This window comes from Microtus pennsylvanicus, chromosome 7, assembly GCF_037038515.1.
Source record: "Microtus pennsylvanicus isolate mMicPen1 chromosome 7, mMicPen1.hap1, whole genome shotgun sequence".
NCBI classification, from domain to species: domain Eukaryota; kingdom Metazoa; phylum Chordata; class Mammalia; order Rodentia; family Cricetidae; genus Microtus; species Microtus pennsylvanicus.
In genome coordinates this window covers 83767187-83788488 of record NC_134585.1, presented here as the reverse complement: position 1 = coordinate 83788488, position 21302 = coordinate 83767187, and the positions used below count along the sequence as shown (strand labels likewise).

Below are 21302 nucleotides of genomic sequence, written 5' to 3'. Positions count from 1 at the left end.
TGGCTCCCGATAAGGCCGATGAGAAGGTCTTTGACTTTGGATATTACTGTTTACTCTTTCATTGTCAATTTGCTTCTGTTGGATAGTTTGCATCTGATAATAATTAATGCAGTTGGGATTTTAGTGGAGAAACTTAGACACTCAGGGGAAATACAGCTGATAGAACTACATGAAAGAGTATTTTTTATAAAAATATTCAGTAATTGCTTTTGGTAGTTCTGAGAGGGGTGACCCTGACATTCTTCCAAAGCATCTCAAACTATATTTTTCTGATTCATTTAACCCAGGAACTGTTCATTTCCTATATGTTTGGCACAGCTTTGAAATCATTGAAAATTTCCTCTTTCCGCATGAATAACATGGCTTTGAGAGTTCAACTTCATGACTTGTGTTTCCCTGACAGCCTCTGGGTGAAACCCGATTAAGTGTGTGGGAAAGACTTTCTCAGAACTTCATTTGCAGTAAAATGTGCCAACTCTCTCACTTTTGTGAACCCATTTCCTGAGCTGTTCCCCACCCACCTCTCTTTCCAACTCTCTCTAAAGTTGGGCTCACACTAGAAATTATACATTTTACTTCTTATCCTCTAAAGCATCAGACTGTGCTTGGCTTTAAGGAGTGGGGTCTGAGTTTTCTCACCCCAGCTTGTATATTTAAGAACAATTGATTCATTTAACTCCTGTGAGTGCATCACTCCAACTGGTGAAATAATGGGGCACATGTGTATAGAAAAGAGAAGAACCCTGGAAGGATGCAGCATATTCTAATTCTAGACTCTCTGCTCTTGTGTCTGAGTGGCAGAAGGGTCACAATGATAATTCAATCTTGTGACTGTTGGGGAGGTGAGAAGATGCTTCCTGGTGATGTAAATTAAGACTCTATTTAATGAATATGTCTGTAAGTCTCACTCTTCGAATTTGATGCCTATTTTCTTACAAATCGGCTCACTGGCTAAGAGTACTTGTTGCTATTGCAGAGGACCTGGATTTGAGTACCAGAACCCATATACTGGCTTACAGCCATCTTTAACACTTGTCCTATGGGTTCCAACAGGCATGCCATAGCACAAATACGTTTGTTTAGGCCAACCAAACATTCATACACATAAAGTAAAAAGTCAATAGATATAAAAAATAAAATTAAAACCTGAAAATTTATAAAAATATCTTAACAGTGCCATTTTCTTTTCTACTCACTTTTCATTGCGATGGGTGAAAAGATGAATTAAAAAATATGAAAGTAAAAGGAGATCAATTGGCAAGAGGAAGGGGACCAGTGAGGAGACAAGAATGTGTGGGGAATAAATATGATGAAAATAATTATATAATGTGTATATTATTATGAAACCCTTTACTTTGCATTGTATATATACAAAATATGAAAATATTAAAGAAAACAAATGTGTTTGTTTTTTTAAGTTAAAGCAATGCGGTTTTTTTGGAATAGGTCTTTGCCTCTTACATGTGGTACTTTTCAGGAGATATGTTAGCCAAGATTATAATTTTGGCTATAGGTATCTGGTAAACTTATGAAACAGTGGCATAGGTTTCTTAGCTAACATATTGTATATGAAGACTTACGTTATAAGATTATGATGACCCAAGATAGTATTTTCATTTTTATTATTTAAATTTTTCAAATATGAAAAATGCAGTAGAATTTTGCAGCCAGTCTACTGCTAGCCTGTTTTCTTCTGCCACAGATTTTTATGTGCTAACTCCACCCTCCCAAGGGTTCCTGAAAAGGTGAGCAAAGAATGCAGGTTGGAAAAGCCAGAGAAATATCTCCCAGGTTTGCTTTTCTAATGTAGTGTAGAACCTGAGCAGAGCTTATGCTGATAAACATGAGCCTTCCCAGAGACAGGCTCTTGGAGGGCAGTAGTGCTGAACTTTATGGTTTCAAAATTCACTTATATTTTTATTTCATGTGTATGAGTATTTGTATGTCTGCATGTGTACTAAGTGTATGTAGAGCCCAAAGAGGCCAGAAGAGGGGGACAGAACCCTTGGAATAGAGTTACAGACAGTTGTGAGTCATCCCGTAGGTTCTGGGAATTGAACCTGGGTCCTCTTCAAGGACAGCTAGTGCTCTTAAACTGCCGAACCATCACTCCACGCTTTCAAGCAGTGCTCATACATTTGATAACATATTTTAGTGCTCAGATCCTAGAAGGTTATTTATAGCATATAATAAAAACAGTGGTATTTTAGTCTTATGAAATTTTCTTTGTGAGAACAGTGTATAACTCGAGAGGTTAAGCCCGAAATTCGTGAATAAAGTGGGTGATGGTGCTGAATGACCTTGGAGCTGAGAGATTTTAGGCTATGGAGATTTCCAAGGAGAAATCCTAGGAGATCTAGCAGCCAGGAAACCCAGCCACCAGGTGAGTGAAGCGCCCATGCTCATGTCTAAAATGCCCCTAACAGCCTTCCTTCTGGCTAGAACACTGAACTCTTCCACAGAATGTACCACGTTCCTTTTACGTGCATCACGACAGCTTCTTTCCAAACTATTATGCTTATTTTAGTATCATTAGTTACCATATTTATATTCCCGAAGCGTTGCAAGGGCATTCATTTTATTTTGGGGGGGAGAAGTGATTGAGAGAAGGCGTAAGGAGATTATCTTTACTTTTCTTCCCTTAGCTTCAGCTGGATCCGAGCGTCACCCTTGGTTTTGGAATCGGATCATGTCTCCACAGAGTCCACGTTGTACCATCTGTTGGGCAGAAGCCTTGGAACAAATTGCTTCTTTGCATTGCTACCTACGAACTTACCTTGTGAGGTGAAATGAGGTCTTTCCAATTGTGAGGCAGCAGTCCCCGGTCGGGGTGGGGGCAGAGGCGGTCTGCAATATGGAACAGGCTCTTGGGAGTTGCTGTCGGAGTCAATTCCAGGGATGAACACATACAAATCATCATACTGATTCTCAGAGCTTACACCATCGACCTCTGGCAGGCTGGGTCTTGCCTTGGCGCTTGGTTCTTCCTCCTTTGTGTCCCCTGCCCTTTCAGGTTCCTCAGATCCATCCATGCTCTGTCTGTGTGTCTTGCAGAGTTCGTGATGAAATGCTGGGGACGGCGTAGCTATTTAAGATGAAGATTGAGAACCTTCACTTAGACCCAAAGTCTCACAGAAAATTGTAACACAGTTGACACACTTTTGTAACCTGCTGTATAGTAAAAAGATGCCCAGTGCATAGCTCAGCTTCACAATTCACCTCAATGCCCCAGCTCATCTTGTATCACGAACACACAACAGTCACAGAGACAGTGATCTTTAACTGTAGAGAAACTGTTGAAACGGAATTTGTGCCTCTACTTCTCATCTCCATGAAAATACACATATAACAGTAATATAATAATAAATATTATAATACTACTTAGTGCTGGTAATAGGCATTTTAAATAATTTGTATAAGTAACAACCATACATTATTATGGGTACTTCATTAATTTCTGAAATTGTTTTTTGGTGAAACGTCTTTTTATTCTGGAGAAAGCATATCTAATGATAAAGTATATTCTGTTCTGAAATTTTTGATAATGAGTCAATATCAACATAATTGAGTCAATGTCCCTCTAGTCTAAGAATAATACTCTAACAACCCAGGAATATCACCACAACATCAAGCTGCAATAACTTCACATCCATAAAACAATTTACACAATGTTTTCTTTTTAAAAGTGAAAATGAAGGACATAATCTTTCTGATCTTTCAAAGAGACGTTGGAATGTGTCTTATCATTTCCAATGAAAAAGAATTATTTTTAAATTTGGTTAAGCTAAAATATAGCTTTAAATATTCTATGAAACAGTGTGGGGGAAGAAGGCATTTGTTGTTTGTTGTTGGGAAAAATGAAGTTGCACCATAGCAAACTTCCAGCAGTGTGAGAGGAATTAGTTCTGTGGAAAAGAACGTGTACAATGGCACCCTGGACAATCTTCTTTCACACGAAGCAGCAGAAAGCTCAGTTTTTACTTCTGGAACTGAACTTAGATTCTAGAAATACTAGTCTGGGAACAGCAAGCAGACTTCTGGGATGTGTGTGTATTATGTATGTGTGGTGTTTGTGTGGAGTGTGTGTGTGTGTTGTGGGGTGTATGGGGTGTATGTGGGAGTATTATGTGTGTGCTGTGTACCTGGTGTGCGTGTGTGTGATGTATGTGTGGTATATGTGGTATTTTGTGTGTGTGTAATGTATGTGTGTATAGGTGGTGCATGTAGGTGTATGTGTGGGGGTGTATGTGCATGACGTGTGTGTGTGTGTGATAGGTGTGGTGTGTATGTTATATACTGTATGTATGTGTGGCATATGTATGTAGGGGAGTATAAGTGTGTGGTGTGTTGTGTGCATGGTGTATGTAGGTGTTTGGGGGAGTATATGTGTATACTGTGTTGTTTGTGTGTGATTTTTCTTCAGAGGTCTCATTCAGTCTTCTATTCCTAACACCTAAACACTGACCCCAAAAAGATCCCTGCAAATGCTCATGGAGTAGATGACGGAATGACTGGAAGGGAACTATTGCTCAGCCGTAAGGACCTGGAGATGCTTGACCATTTCATCCAAGAAAATCAGTCATCAGCCCAGAACTACAGCCAAGTGCAGGAAATTGCACGCCAGCACTTTAGTTCTAGAATCAGTGTTTCTTGACACCTACAAGGAACAGACATTCCAGGGCCTTGGCAGATGTAGCCAGCCCTGGCAAGTTAGGGTTAGTAGGCAGAGGGTTCAGCATGCTCCGTCATTATTGTGATGCTGACTGGGGTGCCCCAACCTCCGCCAACCCCATGAAAACTGATGGCTGAGCCCAGTCATGGTTTCATAGCTGAGAGAGTTCAGTTTCAGCTGTAGAGATGAGATTTTTCTTTACAAGAGACTGTGATAATGTTCTCTTGTTACTGGCAGTTCTTCAGAGGGTGGAATATCATGATACATGTATGGTCAGTATTAAAAATGACCTGAATCATAGCCTTTGATTATTAAGATGATAAAATATATAACCTATAGCCCTTTTAACCAACTCATTAATATGTAGTATTCATGTGTGTTTTATGATAATGTTTTAAGGATTTCATCAAAGTATACTTTGGTAAGCTTTGCATTGAATTTTGTCTAGTTTGTCCATTAGCCTGTCACTTGAAAAGCTTGTGGCCAGTCGTGTATAGCTGAGCATTGATCATGTACTGCTTCTAGGCCATATGGACGTGAACAAAACAATCCTAATCTCCCCAAACAAGTATTTTAAGTGAATGGCCATGGATGAAGAACCAGATAAATGAAATATGATGCTGAATGATACTGAGCACAGTGGAGAAAGGTACAGGCAAAGGGAAATGAAAAAATTGTTAAAACAGGGCTTATGGTGTGTGCATGAAGTAAGGGAGGGAGCGATGATAGTGAGGGGAGGAAGGGCATGTGGAGGGAGCCGAAACTGTGCAAACCCTGGGCAGAGGCATGCTCATCCTCCCTCTCTCTAGGACAAATAACACTGAGCAGTGACAGCGGGTTGAAGGATGGCAATATTTTGAAGGTGCAATCAGTAGTATTATAGTGGGGTGGCTGTATAGTGGCAGAAAAAGAACACAAGTCCAGGGTAACTTCAAGAATTTAGAACTAACTTGAAAAGGCATTTCCACTGGCTGGGGAGGAAGTCAGCAGGTGGAGACACGGAGGACAGCAGTAATCAGCGTTTTCCGGATTGAAGGGTGAGATGCCCATCATAATCACTGGTAGAGGTGGTTAAGCAAACTGCTGCATGCTAAAGAGACCTGGCCTGAACATTTATGATACTGAATTTGTCTTCAGGTGTTAGACATAGGATTATATGTGCTGTGGCATGGAGAATCTTAGAAACAGCCTTGCCTTAGCTTCCCACTTTACAGCTGAGAAACTCAGCTGCACCAAGAATGTGATTATGTCTTGAAAAACAAATTTGGGAACACAGTTTTCAAATACCCAGAAAGGAATATCAAATGGACTTACATAATTTTTAAGGGTAAGAAAACTCGTACACTCATATTTGATCATTAAATCCTGACCTTGTGAAAGGTGTTTAAATTAGCATATGTAGGTAAAACATCTTTACTATAATATTATTTAAAAATCCATTGATTGATGAAATACCTTCCCACATTTTCTGAACAGCCTTGTTTTTAGGTTTCATACACCATATTATAAAACATGTATGTATTCATGGAGTGGAGGAAAACTTACAGGGAGAATGTGTTGAAAATGAGGCAACATCCTCTTCATAGTCATTTTCTTGCTCATTATTTCTGTTAATGTTTTGGATCTGAAAGGAAAGAAGGTACTTTTTAATAATGTACATTAACCATACCTACAGGGAAAATACTTTTAAAGTTTCATTAAATACTTAATTCTTCTTTATTACCAACTTTGGTTATAACCTTCGACATGTGTTCAATGCATGGCATTCAAAACAAAAGCGAGAAAGCCATCCATCATGAATACTGAGTTGATTTTAAAAAAAGAAATATAATATTGAAAAGATTAATTATATCAGGTATATTGTAATATAATGAAAGTAATCATATTTTAAAGATGTTTATGCCATGTGTTTATAAGGAAGAAAAAAGCTCATTTATTTCTATTTATTTGTCCTTTTGAAGTTGGTTCTAGTATTTGTTTACTTATTAACTTATTAGCAATGGTGGATCTTGAACCCAGGCCTCCCACATGCTACATTAACCACTGATTTATACCCCAGGTCATACTATGTAGAAGACAGACTTACTGAGTGAGAACAAAGTATATTTATCTCTGGAAGAGCTAGTTCTGTTTAAGCTCTCTGAGTAGACAGAGCTCCTTAAAATTGTGGAACATTCTGTTCCTCTTAGAAAAAGCAAAGTGACAGAAACTGTGTTTGAAAAAACGCACAGAGAAAAGGATGCCCTGTGACTGTATTTAACAGGGACCACACGTTTTGAATGCAAGCTTCAAATGGCTTATTTAAAGATCTGCCCCTCATTTTCTGAAGGTCAAATCAAAAGAATATAAGTCAACACATCTCTACCATGTAGTGAGTACTTAATGAGTATAGTAATATGGACTTGATAGATTTTCCTCCTTATAAATAATTTTAAGAAAGCAGAGCTTTTTTTTCTAAGTCTGACTTTATCCATACATTTGTTAAACGTTTAGTCGAGTTTCTATATAGTAATATAGTGTTATTAAAAAAGAAAGTTAAAAAATAAAGTCAAAATTATTCATTGTTGCTAGAAGATAAAGGGAAACAAGAGACACTACTTTTTTATTTTAATAAATCATCACAGATAAAATAGAGAATTACAGTTGGCTCCAACACAGTGATGGTTGATTTCAATACCCCACTTCTACCAATAATGGGTCATCTAGAGACTCTCCAAACCTCCTGGAGCTACACTCTAGGTATTGTAGATGGAGGATGGAAGGGCAGGTGAAAGGAAACATCCAAATACCCAATAGGAAAATCAGAAGAGAGGGTTTCAAATGTATCACGAAGTTAAATGCTTCACAAAACTTCAAAAGAAATGCTTTGAAGCCAGTTTTTCTGACTTTCAAGGAGAGTTGTTGGTGACCCAGGTGAGGAGAAATATAATGGTTGTGTGGAATCATTAGCACAAAGCATCTTAAGAAGTTCACTGTGAGAGAGAGTGGAATGCATCATGTACAAGGCTTCTTTTCAGAAACAATGGGACAGAGAGTCAGGGGGTCACTATACTCAGAATTTGGTTTTCAAAATATAAGCTATTGACGAGAGGGGGAGGGTTATAGGCGCAAGGACTACAGAGATGGTGCAAACAGGATGTTTAAAAACTATGATGTTAAAGGCCGGAGGGAAGGAGTCAAATACGACCCTGAAAATTTCTAACCCTCAATAACTGATGGCCAGTCCTCAGGCTAAAGCCTTTTTTTAAAAATCCTTCAGAGATGTGGACACGGATTAACACCACGTTTTTCAATGCAATCTAGAACTAAGCTGGAGGTCTTAGAGAACATGCTTAGCTTAAATATCCTTTGTACTGGACGTAGGAACACTTGAAAATATATTTGGAGTGGATACATGAGCATTAAGTATAGAATCTTCCAATCTCTGAAAACAGACTAGTTTTGCAGAGGACAAATAAGCTTCTGACTTGATCAGTAAGACGTAACTGACAAATTTGCCTCACAGAACTGAACTGCAAGCACAGAGTCAAAATTGTGCTTTAAAGATTTCAGAAGAGCAGTTAGATACAGGCTACTGAACACTGATTATAAAATATACTTGTCCAACTAATGCCTCATTCCTTTCCAAAATATAAGATGATAAACTGGCCATGAAATTAAACAGATAAATTTCGTACTACAGACTTCTGAACAGTGAATAAAAACCCTGAGCTGTGTCGACATTTTTTTTGAGATGAAGCTAGATGTGTAGGAAGCAGTGGGCAGAAGGGCTTTAGTGAAAAAGTACAAGAAAGAGAAACAAGGAAAATGTAATCACACAGTCAAAAATCCAAACTAGAAAGAGAACCATTCTTTATTAAGCATTTCTGATTTCAGAATGATGCTCAGGACTGAGCTGAAACATCTTACAGAAAGAGAAGTCTCTGGCTCAGGGACTTTACCCAAACTACTCAACAGATCCAGCCAGAAGGTCCTCACACACCATCTGTGAGGGACATGTTTGAGCATGGTTGTCATCACCAGCATGGATCAATCAGGCAGTGGACATTTCTTGCGGATCTTCCCTATGTATGATGCTATAATACATGGCAAGTTTTTAAGTAGACAGGCTGAGATGACATAACATTCCCCTAAGCTGCTGAATATTTAGCTTGGGAAAAAAAATCAATGGAAAATATACCAAGAAATTATAATTTTGTATTTTGCTTAATTCAAGATTTCCATATGAAATGCCTAGTGAAATCATAGCTAGGACTGGGTTGTGAAGGATGAGAAAGGCTTGTGAGACTCATCCTGAATCTAGTGGTAGCAGTTCATGGATGTTTACTGACCTAATGGATGAAGGAACTGGTGGGAATTGGTGGAAGAATGAAGGTGGGTGTTCTAGTGAAGAAGAGCAAAAGCAAAACAGTGTGGCCCATAAGAAAATGAGGCAAAGAGAAAAGCCACAGGATCAAAACAGCAGATGATGGTTTTTTAAAAGATGTAAATTGTGATAGGACGCCCGGAGGCAGCACTTGTTTACTGAAGGTTAGCTTCAGCGTGGTGTAGGCAGGTGCTGCTCATTGCCAGAATGTCTTTTTAATCGGCACCCTTTTGACCATGCACAGATTCCATGGGCCATGAGTTCTGAGACAAGGAAAGTCATCAGATAGATGTGGATTCAGATTTTCCTCTCCATTCGTACTTGCATCAGCTCAGCTAATTCCTTTCTGGTTTGGCCTCTCTAGATACCAAGAGAGCTTCAGTGTATCTCTCCCTATAGAGTTACTGGAAAATACAGCTGACATCAAGGACTTAGAATAAAACCTGATAAACAGAAAACTCTGCAATTGCTATATATATTATTTTAGAGTGTTGTTTCACGCTAAATTAAATAGAATTAAATTTTATGTTACTATATTTTTCACATAGCTCTGTTTACATAAACATTTATATTCAGTTACAAAGTTGAACAAAGGCCAGTGGTATTCAAACTAGAGAATAAAGAAAGAATAAAGCCAAAGGGCCCCAAATTACAAAAGATTAAAAACAGACACCTTTTCCTAGCTAACAATCTTTTTAAGTTATACCCTATTTAGGTATAGGGAATCATAGCACAAATATTATCGTAGGTTCATTATTGAACCTCTTTATCCTCATAGGTATTAAGCAGGGCAAATGGCCAGGGTGTGTAGGTTATGCATTCATATCTGGTGAGATTCCATCCTGCACAGCTTCCTTTGTAAAGTTATGAAGGAGCTGGAGGCCAGGAGGGTGGAGGCTGAAGGAATCTCAAAGTATCCTATAAGGTAGTAAACAATGCTTTACATTGTTTACTACCTACAAGGTAGTAAACAATGCTTTACATTGTTTACTACCTACAAGGTAGTAAACAATGTAAAGCATCCTACAAGGTAGTAAACAATGTAAAGTATCCTACAAGGTAGTTTACAATGCTTATGTTACAGATAATTTTTAGGTTAGTTTTAAATTAACTTCTCTTCTTCCAGCACAAAATGAGGGAAGGTGCAGCCCAGGCCACCAATAAGGCATTTAATAACAGGAATGTAAAGAGAAGGGACAGATGTTGGCATAGTTGGGGCACAGAGTCTATATGAGAGCGGTGAGGAGGTTATGAAAAGACCTTGACTAAGCATGTGCATCTATAGTTGCCACACCCAGAATATAGGCTGTTCTAATATTCAAGGCAAAAACAGGAGCGTGTACCAGACAGTAGCACAAAGTTCACTACTGAGTACTCCAAAGTCTAGACATTGGTTTTAGCTTCAAATTTAATAATTTATAATAATCTAGTTAATAAAGGTCAGCAGAGGACACACAAGGCACCACCATGACAAGGGTATAAATCATCAACTCATTTTGAATACTGTAATCAAATTGAGATTAAAAATTATATAATGCAAAGGAACACCAAGTAGAAGGCAGGTTGTAGACAGACTTATATGCCTTCAAGCTGGCAGACTGAAGTTAGTGAAAGCAAAGGGCCAGGTTTATATTTGTGTTGACAATTTTCAAAAACTCATTGTCTGCTGTTTCTGAGTCTTTAATAATTTGAGTCTGGGTCAAAGAAGCAAGCGGTCAAAACAGCAGAGCAATAAAAGCTACATTGCCATCCTTACAGTGGAAGGACACTCCGTTTATCTCAAATAAGAGGTAAGAGCGGTTTCTGAATTCAAGCCAGACACAAACATAAAATGCCAGTTAGACACTTAGCAATTTCCTACAAAAATTATACTCTTCAGTTGTTAGATAATAAGTGTTATTTGATGAGTGAAACAAAGGACTGTTTAATTTTATACTATTACTATGAACAAATAAGTGTTATTTGACAAATTAGACAGAACAATCCTTAAAGCGTATGTTGCTGCGAATCTATTCTCAGTATTCATGTGCCTGAGATAATCTCAGTTTCCAAATAAGGACCGTTGGTTCCTATTGATTACAATATTTGAAAGATGGGAGACGAAGCAAGGAAAAGTAAAACATTTATTATTGAGGATGTGTTGCGAAGCTAAGAACATTCCTGGTTTCTGTGTTCACGCTATATTTGGTAGTAATGAAGTGTTTCACTAGGAAGAAAAAGAAAAAAAATTCTTTGAGAGATATCATATATATCTCTGATTAATATTTTTATTAAACTCACTGTAACCACTCCATCTCAGCTGTCAAGCTCCATTCACATCTGTTGCCCACAGGCGTTGCTATCCTATTGCATTCTAATGAGAGCACTGGCGGCATGTATGCTCAGATGAACACACTGGCGACATGTATGCTCAGATTTTCTCTTCAAGGAACATTACTTCTGCACAAGAAACATACTTGATGCACCCAAAGGAACCACAGATTGTAGCAAAATACACTGATAAGTTGATAATAGCACAAACCTCTTATACATGCATTTTCCGTAATTGAATGAATTTAAGATAATATAAAGCAGAAACCTTTCCTGGTAGAAGAAAAAGCATTGTCATTAAAGAAATTTATTTCCACAATACTTTCATATGAAATCAAATTGGAAGAGAATCGGTGAGAACAGTGAGTTCACTTTGGCAGAAAAACAGCATTTTCTTTAGTCCTGATATCTGACAGTTTTTATTTTAACTTGTAATACTGTAAAACATTTGACTTTGTGGAGTCCATTGCCAAGACACCAAGATGGTCGCTGTGTAGATTTCACAACTGTTGCACAATAAGGCCTATAGCACCTCACTCTGTCACGAAGCATTTTGCTTGTTGGGGAGAGGGGACAGCTTGACATCTTAAAGCCATGAGTGATTCACTACACAGGTTGCAGCTACTGGTGAAAGAAAAGAATTCCTAATCTTCATAGTCACAGCCTAAAGAAATTACAGCTAGTTCTAAGGGAGCCGGAACACGGCTAGCAGGCTTGTGAATCTGAAAGCAGCACTCTTCATAGTGTAGGGTAATACAGACTTAAATCAGCTTGTCTGCTGTGCCTCGCTCACCTTCAACTTCACCTCTGAGGACCTTTGGAAGGACTCTTTTAGTTTTAAATGGAGAACACCACTTACTGTCCAAAGACTGGATGAAGTATTTAATGGCTTGGGTAGGGTAGGGTAGCATAAGGTAAGGTAGGGTAAAGTCGGGCAGGGTTAAACAGTCTGTTCCATGCCAAGGACAGTTTTATAAAAATTTACAACTCACGAGAAAATTAAACTGCCTTTAAAACAAAAATGGAAACAATATCAGTCCAACATAAGCAAAGTCCAGTCAGTAAAGAAAAACAATAATGTTAAAGAAGATATTTTTTTAGTTAGCTTTATTGAAGCACTTATCCAAAATATCAGAAACTGAAAAAAGAAGAAATGGAGACAAAATAAAAATATATTAACTTATCTTAGTAAAAGCAATACTTATAGTAAATATGATAGCTGAAATAACCTAGGTGTTAATAGTTATTAACCTAAGTATTAATAGTTATTAAGAGTAACTTAAATAATATTTACTATGTACCAGAAAATGCTATAAGCTTTACAAAATTAATTTCCAATGTTAACATATTTAATTTTCAATGTACCTTTGAGTTAGTTTGCTATTATGATTCTCATTAAGTGAATGAAAAATTAAGCACAATGGGTTAACTAACTTGCCCAAGGATATACAGAGAGTATTCTTACTGGAGGTTTCAAACAGTAAGATAAGTAAGTATATACACAGGAAGTCATCTTAGTAACATGCCAAGTCATCTGATTCTATAAACCAAGCCAAAATGTTCATAGAAGGCATAACTTAGAGTTTTGCAAAAAGTAAACCTCAGGTTGGTGGCATCTAAGACTTCTAGTTATGATCATAAAACATTCAAAAGCAGAGACAGAAAGAGGACACTGTGTACAGTAAATGACATAATTAAAATAATCAAAGATCTAGCAAAAAAAACCATAGGTTCTCTTTGTGGAACAAGGGGCTGCCTGGCTTGGCCAGAGGGTCAGGAAATGGGTATCTGTGTGTGACCCTCAGGGAAATCCCATTTATGTATAGTTCTTCCTGCTTGCCAATCATATCGAAGCATTAGGGTCGGGGCTGGGAGTCAGGTTATCTATCAAATCTGCCGAGAAAGAGTACATAAGATAAATATCCTGGGTGATTGGCAGACTTCCAATGAAACAGCAGACTCATTATTGATTCATAAGGAAGATAAGGCCAAAATTGTTTAATATGATATTCTAAAGAATGTAAATAAGTATGAAAACATGAAATTAATTTAAGAAAATCTAGATCCAAAACAGTTTCTTTATTCATTTATGGTAATCACAACATACAGAGGGAAATCCCACATCACTGGGACACAGTACCCACCATGGTTTGAGTGACTCTGGTACTGTCCTCACTTCCCCTAACTCGAAACCTACTGAGGATCCTTTGCTAAATCTCGGGGGGGTGGTTGTTTGTTTGTTTGTTTTGCTTTTTTTTCCCTCATTCTATCTGGTCCAGAACAGATGTGCAAATCTTCATTTCAGGGTTGTCAAATACCCAGCATGCTCTGTGGCAGACTTCCAACATTCTTTGTCAGGGATTCTATCATGCTTTTCACCTGTATGATAACATTGTCAGACTTTAGCATTAAGATGCTACTTTCTTTTGCTTTTACTTTTAACAAGCAATGCATATCAATGAAAGAAAGATGAGCTTTCATATGACATCAAGTGAGAGATGATGCCAAGTGTGTGATGTGTTTGGGCTTCACTATACAGGGCCTGAACATTGTGCCTTGGCCTAGGTCCCACCTGAGGCTGTTAACAGATTTGTGAGAGTCAGACCCAGCCATTGACATATATTAGTGACCCTGTGGCTGATTCTACTGTTTTCAGGAAGAAGAACCACAGATTTCAAAGAGATGTCTAAATGTGGACAGGAACAAGTTATGTAAACTTAAGATTAATTTTGTGCTTTGGTGGCTTCATACACATATATACTGTCCTTCAATGGACATATACACAGTCCTCCAACCCACTGGCAATTGTATCAGTGCCCACCCATCATTATCCTGACAAGTTCCTGCCCAGGTTCATGACTTTTGGTTTTGTTATTTTTCTCAGAACTAATTTAATTTGGTAAACCAAGGACTTATGTTTTGGCTCATTTTAGAGAACAGATATATATTTATTTTTGATACATGTTGAGAATGACGACCATCGTGCAGTGAGCAGAAGGCTACTGCCATGCAGGCGAAGTAGGACAGTATGGGCTGCTCTTGGAAGCTGCGCTGCAGCTCTTAGACCTAAACGTCTGGTGACATCCCAGAGTCCATCATTGTCTACTTCCTGAGTTATAGTTTTGAATCTTTCTGTATGGAATACATGACTCTTGGTGGTCAAATTCCAGTCTCCATCTTTGTCGGCGTATTTGACTGATACACTTAAATAGACTAGCTCAAAACAACAGATATAATTTAGTAACTGAAAATGGGGAAACTCACACGACCAGGGTCCAGCAAACCAGCAAACACCGTGTGCAGAGAGGAGAGCGAGCTCACCTGGATGCCAGGTTTTCTTCCCTGGCCCCAGGCGGCCACACCCTAGCCAAAGTGATTGGCGGAGCTTCCCCCATCAAATCTTGATTACTCCCAGAACTCTGTGTCACCATCAAACATTTAACTTTTTGTTCCTTGGTTTATTTATCTTTTAAATGGAAGATTAATTGTTCCTATCTTAAAAGAATTATGTGATTCATAAATTCTTAAAGTGTAACATATGCCTAAAGAATTAAGATGCTGCCTGCAAATAACAGAGTAGTAACTGTTGTCTATCACAGTAATTATAATAACAGTGATGGCGGCACTGGACTCCTGCACGGCTGTTTAAACTGAGTGTGTCCATTTTCCGTGAGTAGAAAACTGGACACTGGATCCCCCAGTACTTCCCAGTATCCTTACCTGTTTCCACCAACCACAGTCACCACACCAAGAGCGACCAATGCAACTTTCAAACACAAGGTTCACATTTCTTCTCTATATTGGTTCACAAAATTTTTGGAATGATTCAAATGCATTAGCAACTTTTGAAAAATCGTCTGGAGGAGCCTGTCCTCGTGATGGCGAATAAGTAGAGCTTTTGTTCATGTGTTCATTTTAGGTGTATTTTAATCATGCATCACATGGCTATATGTGATCTTAGATGGATGCTTCTTTTAAAAGGAAAATTATAAATATTCATAAATTGTTGCTGTCTTGCAGGCCTCAGTAACATAACTTTCGTGTGCTTTAATAAAATTATTGTGATGCAAGCTTGACTATGGGTATGTTTGATTTCTTCCAAAGAGTGTTAACTATTATAATGCGACATTTTACATGACTTGATTTATCTGCAACCAAAATCTAAGAACTTTGCAAATGCTGTACTATAAAAACTGTGTAATTCATGAGTTTTTGAGCTGTTTCTTCCCTTTTGGAATTAAACAGTATTTCATCAGAACCTCTATGTGTACAGAGGAGCTCAGCTAGTAGTGTTCAAGGTGTGAGAGGGTATTACACCCAGCATTCACTCTAAGGTGATCACAACAAATGGTGTGCAGGACCCTGCCATAGGGATTCATTATAACATACCTCCTTATCTGAGAAAGGCATGTAATAATCTTTTATTGCTCTTAATGCTTTGAGGGTTTTAATTTTTCTAAAGGCAAGCAGGGTCTTTTCTCATCATTTCTACTTGACTCTTAATATACCAGAAGATATTTGTGAGCAGCGGCTCTCGTGCTCTCTAAAGTAAGCGCTATTATGAACTCCTGGAGAGACCTCAAGGCAAAGCAGGCAGCTTATTAACTGTGATTTTATGAGGCTCCACGAATTCCATCTTGTGGAAGGCAAAAGAAAAAGAAATCCTGACATCTGGCACAGCCTTATGCTTAATACTTCACAGCTGCCCTCTGCTTCGAGCACTGGCTGCTGAGAACTCAGAGGAAAGGTGGTTGTAGGAGTCTCGTTTCCTGTGGGACAGAAGCGCAAGCTGGAGGAGCTTGGACGACAGCCTCTACCACGTGTAGAATTTGTTAGCTGCAGAAGACAGTGCGGCGAGCCATCATTGAGCCGACGTCTCAGCATTCAGCCTGAAAGCCCTCATCTGTGCTGCTGAATTTATGGTCCTGCACATTACAGCGGGATTCATGCATGCATGCATCCATTCCATAGATAAACTGAATACACACTGTGTGTCATGAAGGGACCTAGGATAGAGCAGTAATGAAAATAGGATCTAGTTTCTGACTCTGGAGCTTCACTCTAGTGGATGGGAGACAGATAATAAAATAATAAACAGAAAATATGTCATGTAGGTAAAGTTGGTTTGGACAAAATAAAGATGAGTAGCGGCAGAGTCCAGTTCTTATTTTACATAGCTCCAATGCTTTTTATATATGTGTATATGACTGTGGAATATATGTTTGGATAAAAAATATGTGTATATTAAAAGATATATAATTTGTCAAAAATGTATAAATATTTACATATCTGTGCATGTACTTACCTTTCCATAGGTTTTCCCAGACCCTCTCTACCCCTCATAGACAGAAAGTGCTCATATCCCCTCAACTTAAAAGTCACAGAGTTTTCTACTTCATTGCCTTTGCTCAGGAATGAGCATGGGTACCTATGTGAGATTCGTAAATTTGGGTCACAGAAATAACAGATTTTCCTGTCTGTCTTTCCCACAGAATGTGCACCCTTAGACTTGAGCACAGTGAGAGGGTAGTCTGTGAAACAGGATCTTGTCCTCACGGGGAGGAGCAGAGTCCCCAGCTTAGCGTCAGCTGAGCTCAGCTCTCCAACATTCAAGTCATCTAGCTTAGACAGTATACCCTCTATCTCGCCTTAACTGAAGCCACCACAGAGAAAAGATAAGCAAGCCATGTGCAAGATTCAGACAGACTGATGAGCAAAATTAGTCACTGTCATGGTTTAACTCAGAGAGTTCTCTAACGGCTAGAAGCCAAGCAGGTAGGATGGTATATGTAGAGATACATAACTCCTTTGGTTAAGTCTCCATTTGAGTGTGAGTCTTCTAATTTACAGGATAAAATGGCAAATGAAATATCTTGAAGACAACTCAGGTATCTTGAGAATAGGATCACAAGGCCTTATTTTTAGCTTCAAAGAGTTGCGCTGTGGCTCACTTTCTTAGGACTCCACCTCTGGATGGTCTGGTAAGACTGATTTCTGAAGTCTGGTATTGCCTATGGATTTCTGCGATCAGTTTCTGGTTTTATGCAGTGAGGCACTAAGCCACAAGCCTGTCATGAAAGCTCTGCAAATTAAGGCTGTCTGACCTTGAAACAGTCACTTAGCTAAGTCTTACTGTATGTGAATGGGGTGTTATACATGTGTTTGTGTGTTTGTATATGCATGTGTGTTATACATGTGTTTGTGTGTGTGCTCGCATCGGTCTATCACATACAGTTGTGATGACAGCAAAGCTTAACAACAAAGCTTAACAACAGTTACAACACCAGCAATGATGTTAACTATTATTTGTGGCACTGAACTATCATTTTACATGTCATCACTTTCTATTCGAAAGCTACTTATTTATTTTCACAGAGGAAGAAGCACACTTACAAAGAGAATAAGTAACTTGGCCCAGATCAAGAATTATTTAATGTGAAATTCAGAAACCATGTCCTTATGCCAGTTACGTTAGGCCCCTTAACCTCTCTGCAACACGTCATATGTGGGGGATATGTAGGCCAACCATGTGGCAGGATAGTATTTTCCACACAGGAGGAGAAAAAGTTCTTACAGGAAATGAAACGTTGAGAGAATTCTTCAGTGTCTGGATGCCACTGGAACTCCCATTCCCACCCTCACCCAGCAAGAAGCAGATAAAAATGGATGTGCAGGAGACAAGCAGCTGCATGAGATTTCTTTGCGCCAGAGAGTTGCCTCTAGACAGGAAGTGGAGCCTCCCTCGTGGCCTTAGTGCTGCATGTAATTTCCCCAGGAAACACTCTCGAGTTGTAGTTTTGTTTCTAGGGTTTGGGGGCTGAACTCAGGCATGGCACAGTCTCCTACTCTTTCACGCTGCTGTTATATGTCCATTCCTGCTGAATCTCACAGGTCCTAGCCCTTGAGTCATTCTGGACTCCGTTCTTCTGCCTATTTATAATCCTTAACTCAGCATCCTCAGCATCCTCAGCATCCTCAGCACACTCCCCAGATGCTTCAAATGACTTCTGACTGAGTGCAGTTCTATCTTTTATTCTTTTCTGTTACTATGGTTTTTTGAAGCCTGTGATTTCATCTGATAACTTGATATTGTCAGTTCTTTTTTGAAAAAGGAGTGACCAAACATGATGAGAAACACACACACACACACACACACACACACACACACACACACACACACACACAATCCCAAACCAAACAAAAGCCTCATCAGACAAACAAGTCACCTATAGGGTTTTAATAAACTGTCTAAGATTTTGCTCCAATTACCGGAACTCTCCTTTATTCACACCTAGAAAAGCACAATCTATATATTTCTTTGGTCTTGCTGCACACCTTGATTTCTGAACTGTTCATAGGCTTTTCTAGACTACCCAGTGGATGTTCCTGTCTCTTGTGTTCCAGCATTGGGTACAACCATTCATGGAGGCAATCAACAGGGCTTAGTCTGACACTCAGAATGAGGCAAATGTTTCAAGCACTTGTTATGATTAATTTAAATTATCATCTTGTTGAACTAGGAAACACACATATATTATCAGCGAGCAAATGTTTACATGTATCTTTGAGGGCGTGTCTCAGAGGTTTAACTGATTAAGAAAGAGCTACCCTGAATGTTCTCAGCATCATACCATGAGCTACAGTCCTAGACTGAAGACGACGACGAAAGGGAGAAGAGTGACTAAGGAGAGCAGCATTCCCCTCTCTCCTTCCTGATCCACTCACATGGGAACAAGCAGCCACCTGCTCTTGCTGTCAAAACTAACGGCTGTTCCTACTGTTGGGCTTTCCCTGCCATGACAGACTGCCCTCAAACCAGAAGCAAAAGGAATCCTTCTTCCTGTAAGTAGCCTCATGTGATCACAGCAGTGAAAAAAATAAAACACGATTAATATACTATCTTCCTTATATATAAAAGCTACACTCCACACTGCACGTTTCCTCTAAGCAGCACCATGGGGCTGGCTGCAGGCGGCCACGGGTGCTCTGCACATTGCTCCTCACGCTTGTGGAGCTGCCCCCTTCAGCTTCTCAGCCATCTCCTTAGCTCTGTTTCCTGACTTGTACAGGCTGTGTGTGTTGATACACTCCTCTGAAAGGGATGCTTGCTCAAATTAAATCAGGTGGTCTGGCTCCTTTCAAAATCTCTAATACCATTCTACCATTGTTTTTCCATGTTGACTTTGGTAGCTTAGGAAACATCACCCTGGCAGGTTGCTGCTGGGAATATCCTAGGTAGAATATCCTATATAGAACCAGAGAATTCCAAGATTTTTTTTTGTCATGTTGTTGCTCTTTTCAGTTGGTAAATGACTGAAGATATTATTAGATGTAGTCATTTTCTAGTTGTCAACAGCAGGCACAGTGAATCTATTTTGGGTCCATTTTTAGTCAAAGAGAACATTTAGTGAATGATTCAGATAAATTCTTGGAAGATTGTGATTTGAAACAAAATTGCATGAACTTCAAAAGATACATATTTTAGTAACACACCAAGAGCCTACACATTTTGTAGAAAGAAAAATTTGCTATTATATAAATATACGTTTTCATATGTGTATATTCATTTTTGATTACAAAAATAAACTAGACAGTATTGCTCAGCAATCTAGGTATAAACGGGATTATAGATGAAAATACCCACCAAGCTTTATGGTAATACTGTACTTACTGAAACACAGCAACAGGAAATAAGGCTTCTGGCCACGGTTGGTTCTATTCTAGCTTACACTAGTGATATCAATCAATGCAATAAGGTAAGAAAAAGAAATCAATCACTAGGATTAAAAGGACATTTAGGAATAGTAGTGTATGTAAACAATGTCTTAGAATATTTTGGCAGGTCTCATAGAAACATACAGGTCCTCTTGAGAGGAAAGGACATTCAAAGACAGAAGCAGAGAGAGATTAGAAAACTCTAGGCTGTTGGCTTTGTCAAAGAATCCTACATCCACAAACATGAGATACATGCTAGAGTGGGTAAGGAACCAAATTCTCTCTTGAGCTTCCAGAAACAAAGCCAAGTGAACAGATCCCTGTTTACTGACTGCTTTTTAGTATAGCTGTGTGGAGGCATAAAAGAGATAACATTCTATACTTTTAATACACATACCTTGATGAGCTTGGGGACATTCACTTCCCTGCCAGTGTCACCATGCCAGGTCTCTAAGCATGTATGTACAGCACTCATATCTTTGTGTATGTTTGGCAAACAACAGTTAACATGGGATCTATGCTCTTTAGCTGTTATAGTACACAGCACCATATCACATTGCAAAACATATCTTTACAAACATTTCTCCAGAGAAGACCAACAAATGCTCAACAAGGATATGAAAACGGATTCACTATCTCTAATAATCAAGGAGATATAGATGAAAGACCATAGTGTATTTATCACTTCACACCTATTAATGGACATTATTTTATTAAAGATATAAGCTAGGGAGGGTGTGGAATAATTTGTCCACTATTGAGAATGTAGAGAGTGATACAACCATATTGAGAAGCAAAAAAATAAAATAAAGGTTATAGCAAAACTACAATGTGATTCAGCAGTATTACTACTGGGTATGTATACAAAAGAACTGCAATACACATTTTGAGATAGACTTGCTCCCATGTTTATTGAAGTATGCTCCATAGTAGTCAAGAATTTTCAAACAAACCAAGCATCTATCAATAGATAAAGAGTAAAGAGAATGTGGTGCAGATGCATAATGCAATATTAGCAATAAAAAAGAAGAAATTATAGTTTGTGACGATGTGGAAAAATTTCAGGGAAATTATGCAGAGTGTATCAAGTCATGAGATAAACAGTGCATTACTCTACTGACACGAGGGACCTAAATTAGTTCACTCTTATAGGCACTGGCTCGACAGTGTTTGCCTTGCTAGGTGGAAATGGGGACTTTGGCACAGAGAAATTGACTGTAGATTTCTGACCACTGAGCT

At 38.7% G+C, this 21302-nt stretch overlaps 1 protein-coding gene across 1 annotated transcript in view; it reads right to left on the bottom strand.

Annotated features, from left to right (window-relative positions):
* Positions 1-21302, bottom strand: part of Bank1 (B cell scaffold protein with ankyrin repeats 1) — a 218011-nt gene that overhangs the window by 43514 nt on the left and 153195 nt on the right. Inside the window, exons 8-9 of the mRNA XM_075981274.1 lie at positions 6218-6296; positions 2777-3085 (exon numbers count right to left, since the gene is read on the bottom strand). Coding sequence (XP_075837389.1) covers positions 2777-3085; positions 6218-6296 — 388 coding nt within the window. The remainder of the gene's footprint in view (positions 1-2776; positions 3086-6217; positions 6297-21302) is intronic.